Source organism: Sinohyriopsis cumingii, chromosome 7 (genome assembly GCF_028554795.1).
Source record: "Sinohyriopsis cumingii isolate HCF-2022 chromosome 7, ASM2855479v2, whole genome shotgun sequence".
In the NCBI taxonomy this organism is placed as follows: domain Eukaryota; kingdom Metazoa; phylum Mollusca; class Bivalvia; order Unionida; family Unionidae; genus Sinohyriopsis; species Sinohyriopsis cumingii.
In genome coordinates, this window is record NC_142967.1 from 60,039,338 (window position 1) to 60,059,643 (window position 20,306).

Genomic DNA, 20,306 nt, shown 5'->3' on the forward strand with positions numbered 1-20,306 from the left:
TGAAATATAGGAGAAATAATCTTTTGTTCAATAAGATCTCAACTGTGACAGAACCTGTCAACAACCATAAAAATATAAGCTACTTTACGAATCATGAGCACAACCCAATCCACATTTGGTACCTGGATTGGTAAAAAGCTCAGTCAATCCGATACAATATTATCTCATAAATATGTGTAGATTTAATCATCATTATATGTGTCCAACATGTTGAAGATGAAAGACAATTTCATACCTCAATGTTTATATAAAATGGTTTATCGTACCTTAAAGAATCTTATTAAAATCAAGTCAGATAACTATGTCCCTTGAGTATAAGAAGCACAGCCAATCAGATGCATGATCACCCCATTAAAAAGTACAGATCTTGCTCACAATAAAAATCATTCAATATCTTGATGATACAAGCCATTTCCCCCAAAATGTAAAAAAAAAATTTAATCACAAATAGTTACTAGAATGCCAACATGCTCAGTCAAATAGATGAAAAATTACCTCATCATTATTTATGAATCTGGCACATTATTGAACTTGTCTGAGATAATGATGATATAAGTCCATGTTCCACGTTTGATCAAAGCTGGACCAGAAATATGCTCCCCTGAGTGGTGAAAAGTCAATCAGTTAATCAAATGCAAGATCTCTTCATTAATATGTTCAGATCTTGCTCATTGATGAGCTCACTGGATTTCTTGTTTTAAGCTTATATTCCAAATTTGTTCTTATCCAGACCAGAAATGTCTACAGAGGAGTGGTAACAAGCCCAGCCAATCAGATGCACCTCATTGGTCAAATTTTTCTTATTTTTGATAATGGTGGCTGTATTTGATGGTGGTTTGGCATGAATTGTAAAAAATCTGAAAACCTTTTAAGCCTGGACAATTCCTGTCAAATTTGGCAAAATTCTGTTCATCAGTGTTTGTGATGTCGTTCAGTACTGTTGTTAGGAAAAGTGGTCATATTTGATGGCAAATGGTCATAATTTCAACAAATTTAAATGACCTTCATGCCAGGATGTTACATCTGTAATTAGATGGCATTGACAAGTAATTTAAAGGTATTTCTGGTTTTAGTATTAATGGCAGCCAATTTCTTTTTTGCAGATTGGCATCATCTCATTAATCTGAGAGCTTCTGCCAGATTGCTTTCATTTAAATCTGGACAGATTCTGTTAAGTAGTTTTTAAAAAAATAAGTTGTAAATAGCTTTTGTCAATTGAGCGTGCAAGATGGATGCATGAAGAACCTATCATAAGCTCAACTGGCCTTATGGTAGCTGAGCTAATAGTCTTGACAGCACAGTAATTGGTTCATTTGTGCATACCCCTATGATGACCACTGCAGATAAAAGTTTAATGGTGATCAAAAGAAAACTGTGACTGGTTACATTCAAAACATTTTGTAATATACTATATCCAGCTCCAAGTCAAAATGTGCAATAACACTTAAAAGTGACCCAATTGCACCTGATATCACACACCTGGCTTTACAGCTGACCATTTCATGCAGTACAGTAAAAACACAATCTATGTAAATTATCTGCCAAACTCTATTTCATATGAACTTGCCTATTTTATGGAAAAAGTTCTTTGTAAAGACAAGGCCATAATTAACATGCATAGTTTCTTGCTCATAATAAAGTCATCTAAGACCTTGAAAATATAAAACACTTACCAAGTTTTCTTGAATTGGACAAGATCTAGATCTACAAGTGTAACAAGCTTAGCTAATTAGTGTTGCACATAGGATCCCTGGGGCTGGGGAAACTGTACCCCTCCTTCCAAATCTGGGAGACACAAACCATTTAAGACAGTCAAATGAGAATAACAGTACACACTGCAATTATAGTGCCATAAAAATGAGATAATCTTGGTTGCTACAACAGTTTTATCACCTTAACTCTGAGGTATGCATTGCCCTATCATAGTTTCTTTAAGATTTACATTATTGCAATAAAAGTGGTAGAACTTGAGTGAAGTGTGTGCTAGAGGCTCGAAATTTACTTGAACTGAACCATGTTAAAACCCAGCACAGGTTCCATTTTGGAAACAAGGTTAGGGATATTGGTCGATTGAGATCAAAATTAGCTAAAAGATCTGAAAGGTCTTTGGCATGCCCAATGTCAAAATGTATCTGGGGTAGCCTTTGATAGTCATGTGGGCCAGCAATTTCTCCCACAGAGCCAGAGAAACAAGGATGCCAGCTGAGGGATTGAGGCACTTGAAGGGATAATGTTATTGGTCTGGCACCAGTCCCTGAAAACACTCAACTTTTCGTCATAAGCCTTCAGAGTGGAGGGCCTTCTTGCTCTCAAGATTATCACCACAACTGAAGGTTTAAATATTTGGCCTCACAATGCTGTCTGGAAAAGAGCCAAGTGTGCAGAAGAAGACGGCCCATGCTGGGATAGAACACCCATAAGTATGGTTGCTCAAATGAGGAGAGTAGGGTTAGCCAGGATCTTCATGGGCAGATCTATTGCTAGACTGAGTATAATCTGTGACCCAGGACTTGTCTGTTTTAGAGGGGCTATCAGAATCATCTCACAATTCTAACCCTGTAACTTCTGGATTATTTTCAGTATTAAGACTGTGGAAGGATAGGCAAAGACCCACATCCCCTCCCAACTGGCTGACAACGCATTCACAAACCAAGCATCTGGGTCTGGAATGGGAGAGACAAAGGTGGGTAACATGTGATTCCACCACAAAGCAAAAGGCTGATCATCAGACATACCCAAAGTGCACAGATCCAAGTGAAGACCGATTAAGAGACCATTCCTTGTGAAGGACTTGACCTCTCCTGGTTAGAATGTAGATCAAGACATTGATTCTGCTGGGAATGAACTGAGGAGATGCAAGAACTCTCTCGTTAAAATCCATGACCTGTGGGAAACACACTCAACGAATTCAATAATTCTGGTTACGTGAACACTAGGAAGCTGCAGCTGATTCTGGTTGGTTAAGAACTCCATACTCAGATGGACATATTTCTGGGATGGATGGAGAGGTGACTTTTCCCAATTCACTTAAAAGCCTAGATTATCTAAAAGAGAAAAGAGATCGTTCCTGCTTTGGAGTAGGATATTACTTACCATGTGTTTCTGGACGATATCGTCCAGTCATTGTTGTAGATGACGTTGACCAGAACAGGGAGATGATGCAATCCACAATCGGGGTAAAAGCACTGGGGCTGATGTTGAGGCCAAATGAAAGAATGATGAATTGATAAATGGTACTGCAGTAAGTGAAATGGAGAAACTTGCGGGATATGGGTTGGATAGGGACATGAAAGTGTCAGGTTGAGAATGACAGCATACTGACAGAGATGCTGGCTGACCTTGCCATCTCTATCTTGAACTCTGGAGCTGCAATGAATCAGCTGAGGTGACTCAAATCAATGAAGTGCCTCAGCTTGCCATTTGCTTTCTAAATTAGAAACAGTCGTGAATAAAATCCCCTGGGATGTGGCTTTTGCACAATCTCCATCACCTGTTTTTAGATGTGCGACCATATCTCATGTTGGAAGAAGGCATCCTTTTTCCAATCAGCCAGGACTTACGTGAGGAGGGGAAAGGATGAGAGGGTACTGGGGTGGCTGAACGAAACCTGAAGCCTGTTTGAAATGAACTGGAACACCAACTCATTTTGTGGGAAGAGGGAGATCCAGTGAGCCCAAAAATACAAGTCAACTGCCCATGGGTAGGCTGCCTGCAGACATTGCTGAGGGTACGTCAATGTTAAAGGTTTGGAGGCTTGAAGGCAGAGAAAGTCTGTTTCTAACTGCCTCTGTATGATCGAAGCCTATGATGTTTAGGCTGTGGCATTAGGTTTGGGATCAGTATTGGTTAATATCTGACTGAGGAAATCCCCTCTTTGGGCCATTGAGCATTCCTTCGCACTGGCAGGGGCTGAAAGTGTCCAAACGCTTTTGCAGGGGGAGTGGCAAGTTGGAGGGGCAGTTCCTGAGCTGCCTCCCTCAGAACTTCGATTCGTACTACAAAAGGCAATGGAGACCCAAACAGGGTCATCTGTAAAGCAAAAGTATGGTGCAGTTTAAAAGACATTGACTGCAGACATACATCCTGTCAGATTAGGTCTAAGTTGGCTGAAGACGTGAAGGCATTGGCCATGGTATGGAGAGCTGCTAGGTTAAGGACCCGAGTGATTCTGGCTGCTGCATCGCAGGCATAGCTATTGTTGGATTGTTTGGCAAGCCGCCTCGGAAGATTGATAATGAGGCCAAATCTAACATAGACGATGTTCCAAACCATCTTAGACACGGCATGGAGTATGTTCTTATCCACTTTGTAGTACAATGGAGCTGACATGGACAGCTGCCAAATTCTTGATCAGATCAGAACCAGAAGGTCCGTACCAAAGGCACTAAAGTGCATCTGAAACCAGTGAGAGGAGGAAGTCACTGCAATCTGGCTACCTGAGAAAAACACCAATCCAACCAAAAAGCCAGTCATTACTCTCTTTAATCTTTGCTGACTGGAGAAGGAGCTGGAAGACGGTGTTTCTCCTCCTCCCCAAAATCAACCGAAGCCTTGACTTTCTAATCCTGGGTAGTGGTATGGGTTGGAAGGCATTCTGAAATGGCCAACACCTGATAGATTTCTTAGAATACGGCTTAAAAGCTGAATTCAGTCCACTCCAGATTGGATCTGAATAAGATGGGTTTGCTGGCGTCTCATCGCTCTCACTTTGCCCTGGGTCCTCTTCCAGGTTAGCTTGTAGTATTGCATAAATCATGCTTGGTGGCATCAATGACTCCGGCCGTTCATATTTGGCAATGCCAATAGCTCTTCACTGAGGGTAGGCAGTGAGTAATCGAAAGTCCGACATAGCTGGCACTGATGGCTGGTGTGAACAGCGTGGGTGCTGGCAGTAGATAAGATGGTCTGGCAATCACACGTACCTCCAAAGACCTGGTTGAATGGACAGATTTCTCAATGAAATCTCTGGTATAGTCATATAAAATGTAGACGGTGTGGCTAGATGGACAGATCTATCACTAAGATCCCCATATGAACTATTTGGCTCAAACATTTCAATGAAAAGGTCCCAGTGCTGGGACAGCTAGACAGCCAGTGTCAGCTGGACAGCTGGTGATGATGGGATGGCCATTAACAGTAAAAAAAAAAAAAAAAAGGTGCCCTGACTTACAGTCTTAAAGGCAATGCTCAGACATGCGGGGGACCACTGGGCTGCCTAAAATTGGGAAATACTCCCCAGTGAGTCAGTATCGCCAATAATGAACTGTAGGTTGTCTTCCTTGATATAGTCCCTCTTTCCTTCCCTTCAATGCCAAATGGACTATTGCTTTGAACGTGAATTTTATGCATTTAGCATGTGTGTGTGATTTGGATTTTTAACATAGTTTTAAAACATTTTCTGTCATATTACCACCATGTTTGCAGTGCGACAGTTTATAGTGATTTCTAGCACTGAAACATCATGCTGTAGACATGTAGCACAATGTCCTACCCAGTCACATATCCCAATACCAGGCAGACCAGTCCTAAGACTGGCCTCTTAAAGTTGAGCACCTAGCGAGGCAGGTGCTATTACCATTTTTTAAGTCTTTGGTATGACTCAGTCGGGTTCAAACCTGCAACCTCCCACACGCAAGGTGGACGCTCTAACCACTAGGTCAACAGAGTGGTTCATGCATTTATTAAACATTTCTCCTGAAACAACACAAGAGAAAACAAACCATAGATCAGCAGATTAGTATGTGACTAAGTAAATAGCATAGATTAGCAAATCAGTATTTGACTAACTAGATAAAATGGTTTCCTCTAACCACATATTACAGATGTGGCATATCACAGACAATGTATACTTAGTATAAACAAAACAACAGTCCTGCTAGACTTCCATCTTGTGAAGTTGCACATATAGCATTTAAATGACATTCTACTGAAAAGACACAAAATCTAAAAGAATTTATACAAAACTTGTAATGTATTTGAAATTATTAAGTCACTGAAACTCTGTCATAACAGAGAAGTGAAAATGTCATATCAGAAACCTTTGGCAATGTTATAAACTTATGCACAAAGCTTAGTTAATAATTAAACCTCTATTCTATCAAAACAGTATGAAATACAAATAAACTAAGCATAAATACCAAGAAGTACTTAAGAATTTCACAAACAAGCTTTCCACAATGGACTGAGTCAGCAAACAAAGTCAAAGGCATGCTAACTTGTACTGACTTTGTATAATGGGTGTCTTAAAAATCACTCAAAATTGGCAGAAATTGTAAAACAATGCATACAACCTGCAGCAGATTGATAAATCCGCACAATAAATCCAAAAGAAATGTGGCATGGGCCAACAGGAACACAAAACTAGCTGGTTTGTCAGAGGATGAACTGTATGACATGTGCTCTGTACAGCAGCAAAGCAAAATTCTAGAGATACCTGGCAGTGTCAAGGGAGGTAATGTGCAAGAATTACAACCCTTTGTCTATTTGAAACAGACAGGGCTGGATTCACAGTGTAGCAGGCTAAAATTCATAATATAATGTGATTGGGGAATGTATTCGAAGGAGAAAATGCACAGAACACAGTATGCCAAATATGTAGCGAACTGATGAACTAATAATTTGATGTACTTGAAAAGACAACACCAGAAAGGCATTGTAAATACTTTGGACTGGTTTGGATGCAAGTACAGACATCAGTGACACAAGCTAACTGCTCATACTCGCATGTACTGTAGATGAGGATTTCATGGTACATGAAGATGCAACTCTTGGATGGTAATAAAAAAGGTTCAGACATTTATGCAACTCTTGATTCTGTCATCAGTGAATATGGATGGTTTTATAAGTGTTCATGATGGTAACTGACGGTGCAAGAACTATGACTGGCAGCAAACTGGGGTTAGTTGGTTTTCTTAAGGAAAATGGAGTGGACTGTATCACACTACACTGCATTATTCACCCAAAAGCATTATGTGTCAGAATATTTCAGCTGAGTGATGTAATAATGCACAGTGTTGTCAGAGAAGCACTGTGAACTTAATTAGAGGAGGCAACAAATATCAGAGACATTGGAAATTCATATGTTTTCTTGAAGAAATGAATGTAGAATATAGTGACATACCACTATACTCAAATATCAGGTGGCTGAGTGCTAGGAACTCTGTATTTCTTTTGCTCTTCAGAAAGAAATCATTTACTTCCTTTAGAAATAATCAAACTGAAAACACACATGAATATCAAAATCAACTGCAGGATAAAAACCATATTCTCTTCCTAGCATTCCTGGCAGACATGACAAGTAACCTGAATGTTCTGAACCTGGACTTACAAGCAGAAGAATGTTTCACAGCTAGTTGGACACACAATCAGGGTATGTTTAAGGAAGAATGATCTTGCACACTGTTTCTTGTAGCGAGATAAATACAGATGATACTTGGGCAGACTTTTCTAGCTTTGTAGAAATATTGAAGCTATATCTGGTGAGTTTGATTTAATTTGTAGACTTTGACAAACTAATGCCCAGTCAACAGGTTATTTAACAATCTGATGGAAGCAACAGTGGAGACAGTCACCAGATCTTCAGCTTGAATTGTATGAACTGGAAAATGACCAACTTACTAACAAAACAAAAATGAACTCATGATATATTCTGAGGTTGGTTTTTGCAAAGATCAACTCCCCAAGTTAAAAGATTTTGCACTCAAGATATATTTAATGTTTGGCAGTACTTATGTGTTAAAACATATTTTCTGTGATGAAGCAAGTACAATCCAAATCCTGAAACCAAATGAGAAATGAAACACTGGATGCAAGTCTTTGACTCACTACCAACATTGATACTGACTCTAGTAAAAGAAAAACCTCATCCCTAGACTTCCCATTAGCAGGAATAAAAGAAGCTTTATTTAAATGTAAATTCAAAGTCTAATTGTCATTGTGATTTTTTTCTCTCCATCCACTGTACTTTTCATCCATTTTTTTCAATGAGCTTCTGTAAGACCAGTTCAAGTTATATGAGTGTAATGGTAAAAGATAAAATTATAAAGTATGACCTACAAGCTTTACATTTTTGGTCCACGTGGCCCATGACGTGGAAGATGCTGGAATACCCTGTGCTAGAAGATATTTTATTTTTGGGCAGATATTATTACATATAATGGTCCGTTTGAGTTTTGCAAGAGTTTAACTTTGACTAGTGAACATTGCTAGTTTACAATTCACTTGTATTATTAATTAGTCTGGGTCTATAATTTCTATGTACATAACAAATGTATGTAAACATGTATGTGGGATGGGTAATGATTAATTTCAATCTGTGTGTGTGTGTATGTATGTATGTGTGTATATATATATATATATATATATATATATATATATATATATATATATATATATATATATATATATATATCTTTGAGGGCTTCAAGGTAGTTTACTTTTGTTTTGTAACTAACCAAGTTAAACTAATTACCTCTATTATTATTATTAGGGCATAACCGATTAGCATTTTTCTACTGATTTCCGATTCCGGATACGATTCAATTAATCGGAAATGCTAAATTAAAATGTTTTTCAAATCAACTTTTTAAACTGTGTTACACACGTTTTGCATATCACACCGATGTCACAAGGGGAAGGATATGGCAGGACTATAGCAAAATGCAACGAAGTTCAAAGCCACAAAGAATCCATGAAATTTGTTATTTTTTTGCCAGTTCCGACCCATTCTTTGTTCAACAATTAGTTGATCTTGCCGCCAGGCTTTTATTTTCCCGCCTTAATCATTTATGTCGGCAAGCGGCCAGTTCCATCCTGTACTTTATTCAACAATTAGTTGATCTTGCCGCCATGCTTTAATGTCGCGGTCAAATAAAAATAAAACAGGCTTTTGTTTGGTCCTATAAAGTTGGCCTCTTACGGAATCATTTTCTTTTAATACCTCATTAGCATGTGTCAATGTATTCAATATTATGCCTTCATTATTGAGGATGTTGACATAAACGGGTAGGACTGTATTATATATTTTAATAAATTTAAATCTTTCGGTCTAACTCAAGTATTATCGTTTCACCCCGTTGTGTTGACCATATTGGACTTTTCTGACTTCTTATTTAACTTTATTAACCACTATCGAATGACACGCAGTGTTAGACACGGTGCTATAGAAATTGAACTTTATTATTTTTATTATCCGAATCGGTCGTTCCTGCCTTGTCCGACTCCGATTAATCGGAAGTTCATACTATCCGGTGGAATCCGATTTCCGGATCAAAAGTCGGTTATGCCCTAATTATTATTATTATTATTGAAGTACTGATGTATTAGAAATTTTCATGGGGGAACAATATTCATGGTTTTCATGGTTTCCAGAACAAAATTTGAAAACCCAATGAAAAATTAGCTACGTTGGATGATTACCTAATCCCATCTCCTCCATTTTCTTACTGTGTTTGTTATTGGATATTAACAAAGCGTATAGTATTTGATAAGTCGATGTCAATATTGTAATCTGGCAATAAAATATTAACTTGTACACGATTCTTTTATTTTAACCCTTTCAAAAAGAATAATAAAACATTTTATTGTTTCAGTGCACATATAGCAATAAGGTATCTGGTAGCTATAATTTATGTTGCTGCCGTAAGTCAAAATGTTGTGATGAGATAACTAATGATAGAAATAAGAAAACACATAAGGTATTCAAACACTAGTAATACTAAAAATATAGAAAGAATGATAAAAATTACTAATATATTGAAATTAAATTTAACATTTATTCAAATCCATCAAAACATTTTAATCTTCCTTAAGCACATTTAATTTTTTTCATGTATTTTTAATCCAAAATAACAAGTCTGTAAAATAAGAACTATTGTTTGAAGCTCTTATTAATGAAATACTATGTATTGCTATGTATACTCTATTTTTATTGTGAAATTGACCTTTGTGTATAACAGAGCGGAAATTTAGGCCTACATGCCTATGTCATTCATGTATGGTAAACATGTTTATGTGGTTCTGAGTTCTGGATACAGCCTTGAATCTGACCCAAGAAGATTCCAAAATGAATTTTGTTTTGATGGAAATTTATATTAAGATAAATAATAATAATAATAATGTGGTCTTTGTATAGCGCCTAATCTTCTGAAGCTCTAAGCGCTTTACAACATTAGACAACACTTATAAGATAAAATCATATATAATGATATGATTACAAACACAAACAGTATGAAATTAGAAAACATAAAAAAACATGCTGAGAATATTTAAGGTAGGAAACATTAGGTCTTTAAGTTTGTTCTTGCAGTCGATATAAGTGAGTTTTGAGAGCACTCTTGAATGTGATCACTGTCTTTGTGTCTAAGTTCATTGGGCAATTCATTCCATGTTGCTGCGCCCTGGTATGCAAAAGAACGCTGTCCATATGACTTTGTTTTTATAGTGGGAATAATGAGTATAACTGAAAGATATTTGCGAATGGAGCTATGCGTCTCAGCTCAAGATGTGCAGCCTTGCATATGTTCATGACATGTTGGTGCAATGTGAGAGTACTGTCCAGAGTAACACCTAGGTTTCGTACTGATTGTGTGAATTTAATGTTGGTGTTGCTGATATTTATTGTTTGAGGTAAAGGATGTGAATGAGAGTCTTTGTGTTGTAATCAGAATGGCCTCAGTTTTATCATCATTCATCTGCAGCTTGCTACATGTCATCCATGATTTCACATCAGAAATGCACCTCTCTACACCTTGGATGGGTGGCTAGATTTGTATATTTGGGTGTCATCATTGTTCAATTGATGAGACACTGGATGATGATCTGTGACACTTGAGAGCGGATGAGTGTACAGAATGAAGAGAACAGGTCCATAAACAGACCCCTGTGGAACACCACAACATAGATCAACTGGGCTGAAGAGTATTCCATTTGCAGAAACAATTTGTCTTGTTGACCAAGTAGGACTTGAACCACAGTAAAGCTGTATCATGAATGCCAAATACATGCTGGAGACAGTGAAGTAATATATCATGGTTTATTGTGTCAAATGCTGCAGACACATTAAGGATGGTGAGGGCTGTAATCTTTCCGCTATCCAAAGCAGAGAGAATATCATTAACTACTTTTAGAAGAGTAGTTTCAGTACTGTGGCAAGGGTGATATGCAGATTATACTTTGCTAAAAAGACTGTTTGAATTCAGATGAGATACAAGATGGGATAGAACAACCGTTTCTAAGATTTTTGATATGAATGGGAGATTAGAAACTGGGCAGTAATTCTTTAAATCATTATGGTCAAGTGTTGGTTTCTTCAGCAGAGGCTTTCCAATGGCAGTTTTGAAAAATGATGGAAATTCCCCTGATGAGAGTGGTATTAATAACATCAGTTAGAGAAGGCAATACTGGTTCTAAGCACTCAAGTAGCAGTGATGTTGGAATTGGATCAAGTTCACATGACTTTGGTGCACTCTTCATCAGGATTGTACATACGAAATCCATAGAGACAGGTTCAGATGCTGCTAATGGTTGCCGCTCAAATTCTGTATCCTAACTGTATGGTGACGACGAGTCAATTGAAATTGTGGTGTCAAGCTTATCTCTAATGCTTTGAACTTTGTCACGGAAGAAATTTGCAAACATGTCCAGAAGGTCGACTGGAGAGAAGGTAGTTGGAAGTGGTGAAGATTTGTTCCTTGATATTAACTTGTTAGTAATCTCGAAGAGCTCTTTGAAGCTGAACTTTCCATGATCTTAGCAGTGTAGTGGGCTGATTTCGCTGCATGGACTATATTTGTGACATTCTTCTTAACGGCTTCATAGATTTGCTTATGAATAGTGAGTCTGGTGGAAAGCCAAAGCCTTTCAGCTTTATGGCGGTCTCTTTTAGCAGTACGAAGCTGGTCCCTAACACTGCTATACCATGGAGAACACTTTTGAATTGATACTCTGCACTTCGTGGCTGGGGCATGTTTGTTGAGCAATGAATGCAGGCAGTTATCTAGTTGTTCTGCTGTAGGAGGTAAGCAAGTTGTTAGGTTTCCTTGGATGTCATGCATTAGTTTGGTTCTATTTATCAAACAGAGGTTTCTCTTAGTAGCATATAAGGTGGGGGGTTAGGGACTGATACGTGAAGTCATATAATGCAGAGGTGATCTGATGCAAGTTCATGGGATACCAGGGAGGACCGTAGAATGTTATCATCAGAAATATGAAGAATCTATAAAGATGACCCTCATCCTGGTCCTAATCTTGTGTCTGATTTTTTTTATATTATTTGTTTATGTTAGAATTATTTGTTCTTATCATAACATTTGATGTGGAATCATTTTTATAATTTTGTTCAGTTTTAATCTGACAGGATTTATTTATTTAAATTATTCACTGGAATTAACATATGGTCAATAATACTTTCAGACTAAATCACTATTTTGTGATGATTAAGAATTCATTTAGAGACATTCTGCATAACATGACTGTGATACATCAAGACCATTAGCATATCAACACTATTCGATGCTTTTGGTAAATCAACACTTTCAAGATTGCAATTCATTCAGAATACTGCCTACTTGTACGACTGATATAACTTGTAGGACTATTTGGGATTTAATTCACAATACTGCAAGTTCTTTTTAAATTTTTAGTTTGTATTTTCGGGAAATAAATTATTTGTTGAATTGTTTGTTGAATTTTACAAAACTTGTTGGTTTTCGCTCTTTTCTGTTACTTAGTTTAAGTAGATGCACTAAATAAAGAAGAGTATTATAGCTCACACTTCACCAATTTTTGGACAAAGCCACTGTATCAACATCATGTCAATCAAATCTTTTAGTACATGCAAATGCTTGTCAGGTAAATAATACTCAAAATGCAAAATTAAAGAAGTCAAGCTTTTTCAACACCACTACAAATTAGGTCTGATTTTTCACTCATTATTGTGCAAGTTACAATTATCCAATCACCTTGAAGTGGCTTGATTAATGAGGATACAAGGTTCACTTATACAGTGTACTGATCGTCACCAGTAACAACTTCCTTTTTCATGATGGCCTGCATGAACTTTGTAGCATACCAATTGTGGAATTTTAATTCTTTCTGTACTTTTATTTACTGTAAAGTATAGTGGCTGAAGTTCATCTGTACATGAATCTGGCACATGGAAATAAGTGATTCCACTGTCTTTCAATTTAGTTAGCATCTTATAACTTTGGTGGTATTGGTTTCTTTTGATATTCTACATTCAGACAAAACCATGGTGTATGTAACTGATATTGACAGGTATTTTATTTGTACTCAGAGTGGTAATACTGTTTTAGTGTTGTTGGCTGTGTCAACTTCCAATGATGTTATCCACTTTGATGAAAATAGTTTAGGCATAGAACTGTTCAGTTTTTATCTTTATGCTCATACAAGTGGTAGTATTGTTTTAAACACTTAATCATCAGCATAATTTTAATCTTTTGTATTCTTTATCTGGGGTTTTTGTAGAGGTTAAACCACAAAATTAAATACCTACTAATATGCAAACTTTGATAAGCAAAACCAGGAATTTAAATATACATGGAATATTTATTTAAAAAAACCAAAACCATGAAAATTAAGCCTCACTAAAATATGACAAATAAATAAAACAAATTACAGTGGCCCATCTTTTTTGAGTTTCTGAGCTTAAGCTTGAACTTCTTGCTCAGAATGTTTCAAGAATAAGGGGACTGTTCTTGTACATAATTACAGGTCAAAATTTACAATAACCATCAGTAATGATCACAGCATAAAAAAGTATCAGTATATAGTGTTATCTTGAGAGTTATTGTTCTTGTTGCAAATTTGCCGTTTTGCATTACCAACCTTGGATAGCCATGTAAAAACGGACAAAGTGGTCCTTTGAAGCATTCTCCGTCCTCCCAAAATCGACAGGTAATATTGGCAATATCATGCGCAAACTTGCAGTCCGAACGTCGACAGATACCTTCCAAGAAGTAACTACAAGGCTTCCTCTGAAAACCTGCACAAATGAATATTTTAGATAAAGAGATACCTTCGTAGTCAACAATGTGATTCAGGTTTTAAAAGTTCCTCCTCAGGTATGTAGTATATGTTGGTGTAGATTAAAACATGTTATTTTGTATACTGTTTAAGTTATTAAACACATATCTATTGAATGGGCTGACACTCTACTGACTGAAAAGAATTTCTAATAATCTCTGTACTTTTATTCTTTGTAGCAGTTGGGTACCGTAAATATCACTGATATTGGCTATGCAGCTCCAATACACCAGTAAAGGTTAAGACAAATATTTCCTTACATGTCAAAATGTTCACAAGATACAACCAAGTACAGCACAAACATTCTTTGTCATAGTGTTTGACTATGAACCTGATACCATGGATACAAAATCAATGAATACATCTCAATTTAAGGATAAACTCACATCCCAAATTTGGTCAAATCCATGAGGGATGGGGGAGACATCAAAATAGATTCATTCAAGGTATTCTTCCAATATATTCACAAAGTGGGTTTCACAAAAATCCATACACACCTGTTCATGTTATCATGCTCACAGGCTAGTACAGATAAATGCCATGTAAAGACCTTGGGGCATTAAAATCAATGTATCTAGTTGCCTTTCAACTTGTCTGCTGGAATCCAACCAAATACAGACTCTCATCAAAATAAGTTTCAATATGCCCAAGTCACCATGTTCATAAGCACATTAAAGCAAAAAAAATGCAAACAGTGACCTTTGGACACCAAGGAAAATTAGGTCTGTTTTTGAAACTCCCCCACCCAAACCATACCTGTCAGGTTATGCTGCACGAAACACAAACTCCCAAATATCCAGTGATGACAAATGGCTCAGGGGAGCTATTATCTAACAGTAGTTAAATAGCCTCCTTCACAAGAACATGCTGATTTGAAAAATTGCAGATTATCAATGCCTTCAGAATGCTATCAATTAATGGGTTTATTTCAACCGTATTTAGCAAAAAGTATATTGCCACATAAACATTATTCTATTAGCTTAAAAGGCTGCTGTTCTGGAGTGTGAATTAGCATCATTTTAATATAGGAACAACTAAATACTGCAAGAAAGATTTGTCAGATATGAAACTCTCAAAAACACCTTTTTCTTATCTTTTTATATAAACCTCTACCTAGGATACTTCTCACACTGGAGGATGATTTTGCATGTAATTTTCCTAAGCCATCAGTCTCTGCAAAAGTCTTATCAACATTAAGCTGCATAAAAAATTTTTTGGTCAAAATGCTATAATAATTACATGTAAGACAGCAAGTGTGCAGAAAATAAAGTGGGTAGATCTGAAATAAGGGGTTATAGCTCCATTAAATTATGATGCAGAACAGCAATTCCGAACTTGTCAACCACAGACCCTTGAGGGTCGTGGTGTTATTTCAAGGGTCTGCAACTGACTGACTAAATAATAATATCTTGTACATGTATATTTGTTTTTGTGATGAATAAAATGTGAATTCATTTACAATGGTTAGTGAGTTCAGTTTTTTATCATTATGTATTTTTGGGGCCCCAAGTGGCAGAGTGGTCTAAAGCGCTCACCGTTATGGATCACTGCCATCTCACCTGTCTGCGTGGGTTTGAGTCTGAGTTCAGCCTATATGGGTATGTGAGAAAGCTTACCAGTAGCTTCTCATGGGTCGGTGGTTCTTTCCAAGGGGTTTCCCAGGTTCTTCCTCCACCACTAATACTGGCTGCCATGTATAACCTATCTTGTGTTGAAAAACGACATTAAACCCCACAACAAACAAACAAATTATATATTTTCTCAATTAACTGAGCCTAAAGGAACAACTAACAGCATGTGGGGGTTCAAGAAATCTTTTGAATGTAAGAAGGGGTCCTCATACTAGAACGGATATTAAAATGGGTTGGATGAATAGATGGATAGATGGATGGATGAAAATGTGTACAAAGGCAAGATTTTATTTATTACACCCACCCCCATTCAATAAACCCATCACAAAGATATGTAAATTATAACAGCTTTAACCCTTTACCTCATGCAACCGTCTTTGGACGCCTCTACTCCATTCAAATGGAAGCGCCTTTTGACGCCTGCTGTAAACATCAGCCATTTTGAGCTGGTTTTTGTAGCGCCACCTTCGGGGAAAACCCCCCCATTAGATACTACATTCATTTCTGCGAATGACAATTACGTCGGATCACGTGGTCACTGTTTATGCACTGGTTGATATCTGCTATTTAAAGTAACTGGGTCGTAATCTCCACTCTCCAAAATGGCGGATCATGGATTTCATTCAGTACTTACAAAGTTTTCACGATTAGAATCACAACTATGAAAGATTCAATAACTTAAGTAAAGGCTCTGATATTGATGTAGGCAGCAATTAGTTTTTATAAATTATCAAATTCAAATGACTTAGTGATGTAGATGCAGACAAAACACATGTAAATTTCGAGTATGGGAAATGGCAGCTATGGTTGGTCACGCGGCCTCACTGACATGACGGTGAACGAGTTCTCTCAAGATTTTAAAGCACATAAAAAATTCTTCGGTGAAAAATAATTACACAGCTATAACAATCGGACTTTACTCTTGAATTTTTCCACATATAATAAAGATGTGTAAAAAAAAATGTAAACTGGTTAAATTTGCTGTTAAACATAACATACACTACATTGCTTAACAGTTCACAGGCAGGATTTCATTCAGTACTTACAAAGTTTTCACGATTAGAATCACAACTATGAAAGATTCAATAACTTAGGTAAAGGCTCTGATATTGATGTAGGCAGCAATTAGCTTTTATAAATTATCAAATTCAGATAACTTAGTGATGTAGACGCAGACAAAAAACATAAATTTCGAGTATGGGAAATGGCAGCTATGGTTGGTCACGCTGCCTCACTGACATGATGGTGAATGAGTTCTTTCAAGATTTTAAAGCACATAAAAAATTCTTCAGTGAAAAATAATTACACAGCTATAACAATCGGACTTTACTCTTAAATTTTTCCACATATAATAAAGATGTGTACCAAAAGTGTAAAATGGTTAAAACTGCTATTAAATGTAACATACACTACATTGCTTAACACTTCACAGGCAGGCCTATGCGTATGCGGTCGGCTAGGTAACAGGTGTTCTATTTATAGCGTACTGTACTTTGTCACTGCTCTATGAGGTAAAGGGTTAAATCATACAAAACCTGTAAAATAAACTGTTGCCACTGAAGAAATTAGCATTGCATATATATGTCATTAACCAAATATAAGCTATTTTGTAGAGTCTTTCATTCAGTAACTATTTTTTGTCAAACAAATAACTTGACTAAATTTGCCTATTAAGTGATGGGACTTAAAGGTAACTTACGTGACTTCTTGGGATGTCTGGACTGATCATCTCGATTCAACCATTCCCTTTCCAGCTCTGATGAATATAACGCTTCACCAGGCATAGGCACTAATGTACCATCACCATAAGACTGCAAATGAACAATGTTATAAAGTTCTAATTTATTGTAACAATGCAATATCAATTTGGTGGAAATAAATGGAACAACAATAACTGTGAAAAAGTCAACCATTAGGTACTTGTGTATGGCATAACAGTTTTGCTAAGTAATAAATATCAACATCAGACTTAACAAGTAATACATTTGATAGACAGAAGCAGTGGGTCTTCTTTCGTCTTTTCTATATGTTACACTTTTAAACTGATTGATCTGTCCACATGACATCTTGCTAAACCCCATTATTTTCTAGCGGCATCTGGTAAGTAATAATGTAAACTATTTTCAAATAAATCCCAAACAAAACTAATAAAAGAATATTTTTGAAAATGGGGGCAAAAAAATGTAAGGACCTTTTAGCCACACTTTCCTGGAAGAAAAAGAATAAAAACCATTTAAGCAGGGACAAGGCTTGTACGTCAAGCACATATTCAAAGCATGGCAGTACCGGCAAACAACATTAAAAGGGCAAAGCATGTCACTGAATGAATTGTCTCACATTTTTAATTATTCATCCCAAGTGTGAAAAATAATCCCCCCAAAAAGGTTAAAGAAATAGCAGCAAATGAAGTCTTTAACAACTGTTTGTCAAAGGGACTGATGTTCTACTGGCTTAACTCATTTGGCCCCAATCAAGTCTGTACACGTGATCCAGTTTCTGCATTCAATGGCCGATCCTGCTTGTAGTCGTGGTTTGTTTACTGCATTCAATGGCCGATCCAGTCTCCAATTGTGGTGAATTGTGTCAGATACGTCTCTGATTGGTTACAAATGGTTTTTTCCCAGAATCAGACCAATATTAAACCAAAAAGAAAAGATTTTATTTTCGTTTGTGCAAATTTGAATTGTTCAGAAACCAAGGGTTACTAATTGAAAGTGTTTCACATGTTTCTGTTCATGAAAAATCATAAATGACGGCGAACGTAAAAGTGATTTTAGATGAGAGCATGATTGAGGAGTTTCTAGGGTTGGATCTAGAAAATATTGAGCAAGCAGAGGAAAGATATGTTTAGCAGTTGGATATTTTGCGAGATTTAGATTCGGACATAGAAGTTTCTGAGATTGAATGGTCAGAAGATGAGGATGCTGATAGTGACGATGATAGAGTTCTGGTGGATAAACGTTGCACATAATTTTGTATATAGCATAAAAATAAGTTGTGAAAGACTTCGACAAATAGGAAAAAAATACATGGATTTTTATTAGATATAAGAAGAAAAATTAAGGTAAGAACAAATGCATGTGCACAATGTTTTCAAAAATTTTCAAACAGGTAAAAACTCTGGGGCACAAGCAGCTAGACACAGCTTAGTGCATCTGGGACATAGCAGCAGAGATACTTATACCAGTGCTGGGGCTGAATGAGTTAAAAGAATTTACAGGAATTCAAGAGGACACTATTTTTTTCCCTTTAACTGCTGATAATGCTATTCTTCAGCAATAACAAGATATTCAAATTAGCTCCAGTGGTGGACATGCTTTTGTCGTTCCGGCACCATTTTCATTTAGAACCAACAAGACTTTATTTAGGACCATTAGGTCTGTTTTGGAGAAGGTTTGGTTTTGTGGTTTATTGCAATTTTTTTCAGCACATGATAGCTATTCAGGATGGCCAGTATATTTGGTGGAGGAAGAACTAAGACCCTGGGAAACACCACCAACCCATGGCAAACTCATAGCATGCTTTCTCACTCACCATTGTTGGCCAGACCACGACTTAAACCCATAGAGGTGAGTTCTGAGTTAGATATAAGGTGAGTACCTTAGACCACGTGGCCCCCTCCCCCATCCTGTTTTGGTGAAGTAATAACAAAATTTTCAAGATGGCTGCCATAGTGGATATAAGATTAGCACCATTTCCATTTACCAACCATACATCATGAGAAGTCTTTTGGTCAATGTATGATATAACAGCCATCTCGGAAAAGCAGTGAGATGAGTTTCATGATGGCCATTATCCTGGTTATATCAGAATTAAGACTGGCACCATTTTCTTTCTGAATAATTAGACATCACAGAGGTCTCGCTAGGATTATAAAACTAGGAGTCCATGACTCCCATTTTCGTAAAAATAGGAGTCCCACCAATCAAAAGTTGCAGTCCCGTCTATCCTACAGAATTAACACAGACCTGAGTGCATCTATTTTTAGATGGAGAGGTTTCCATAATGTAATCGCTCACTTTTATATAGCTTCTTTACAAAAGTCCAATGACAGGATTGCAAATTTATGGTTTATTTATTTGTCTACGTCCTTGTAGTAATTTTAGGCAAATACGTGTCAAGTTGGAAAACAGCTTAGACCTTAACCCTTTACCTCATGCAACCGTCTTTGGACGTCTCTACAAAAGTCGCATCGAAGCGCCTTTTGATGCCTCTACAAAAGTCCCATGGAAGCGCCTTTTGACGTCGGCTGTAAACATAAGCCATTTTAAGCCAGTTTTCGTAGCGCCACCTTCAGGAAAACCCCCCCCATTAGATACTACATTCATTTCTGCAAATGACAATTACGTCGGATCACGTGGTCACTGTTTATGCACTGGTCGATATCTGCTATTTAAAGTAATTGGGTCGTAATCACCACTCTCCAAAATGGCGGTTGCGGATTTCATTCAGTACTTACGAAGTTTTCACGATTAGATCACAACTATAAAAGATTCAATAACCTCAGTAAAGGCTCTGATATTGATGTAGACAGCAATTAGTTTTTATAAATTATCAAATTTAGATGACTTAGTGATGTAGACACAGACGAAAAACTTGTAAATTTCAAGTATGAAAAATGGCAGCTACGGT

At 36.9% G+C, this 20,306-nt stretch overlaps 1 protein-coding gene across 1 annotated transcript in view; it reads right to left on the minus strand.

Annotated features, from left to right (window-relative positions):
* LOC149795349 (uncharacterized) overlaps positions 1–20,306 on the minus strand; it is an 86,063-nt gene that overhangs the window by 23,442 nt on the left and 42,315 nt on the right. Inside the window, exons 6-7 of the mRNA XM_089965124.1 lie at positions 17,374–17,485; positions 13,846–14,002 (exon numbers count right to left, since the gene is read on the minus strand). Coding sequence (XP_089821250.1) covers positions 13,846–14,002; positions 17,374–17,485 — 269 coding nt within the window. The remainder of the gene's footprint in view (positions 1–13,845; positions 14,003–17,373; positions 17,486–20,306) is intronic.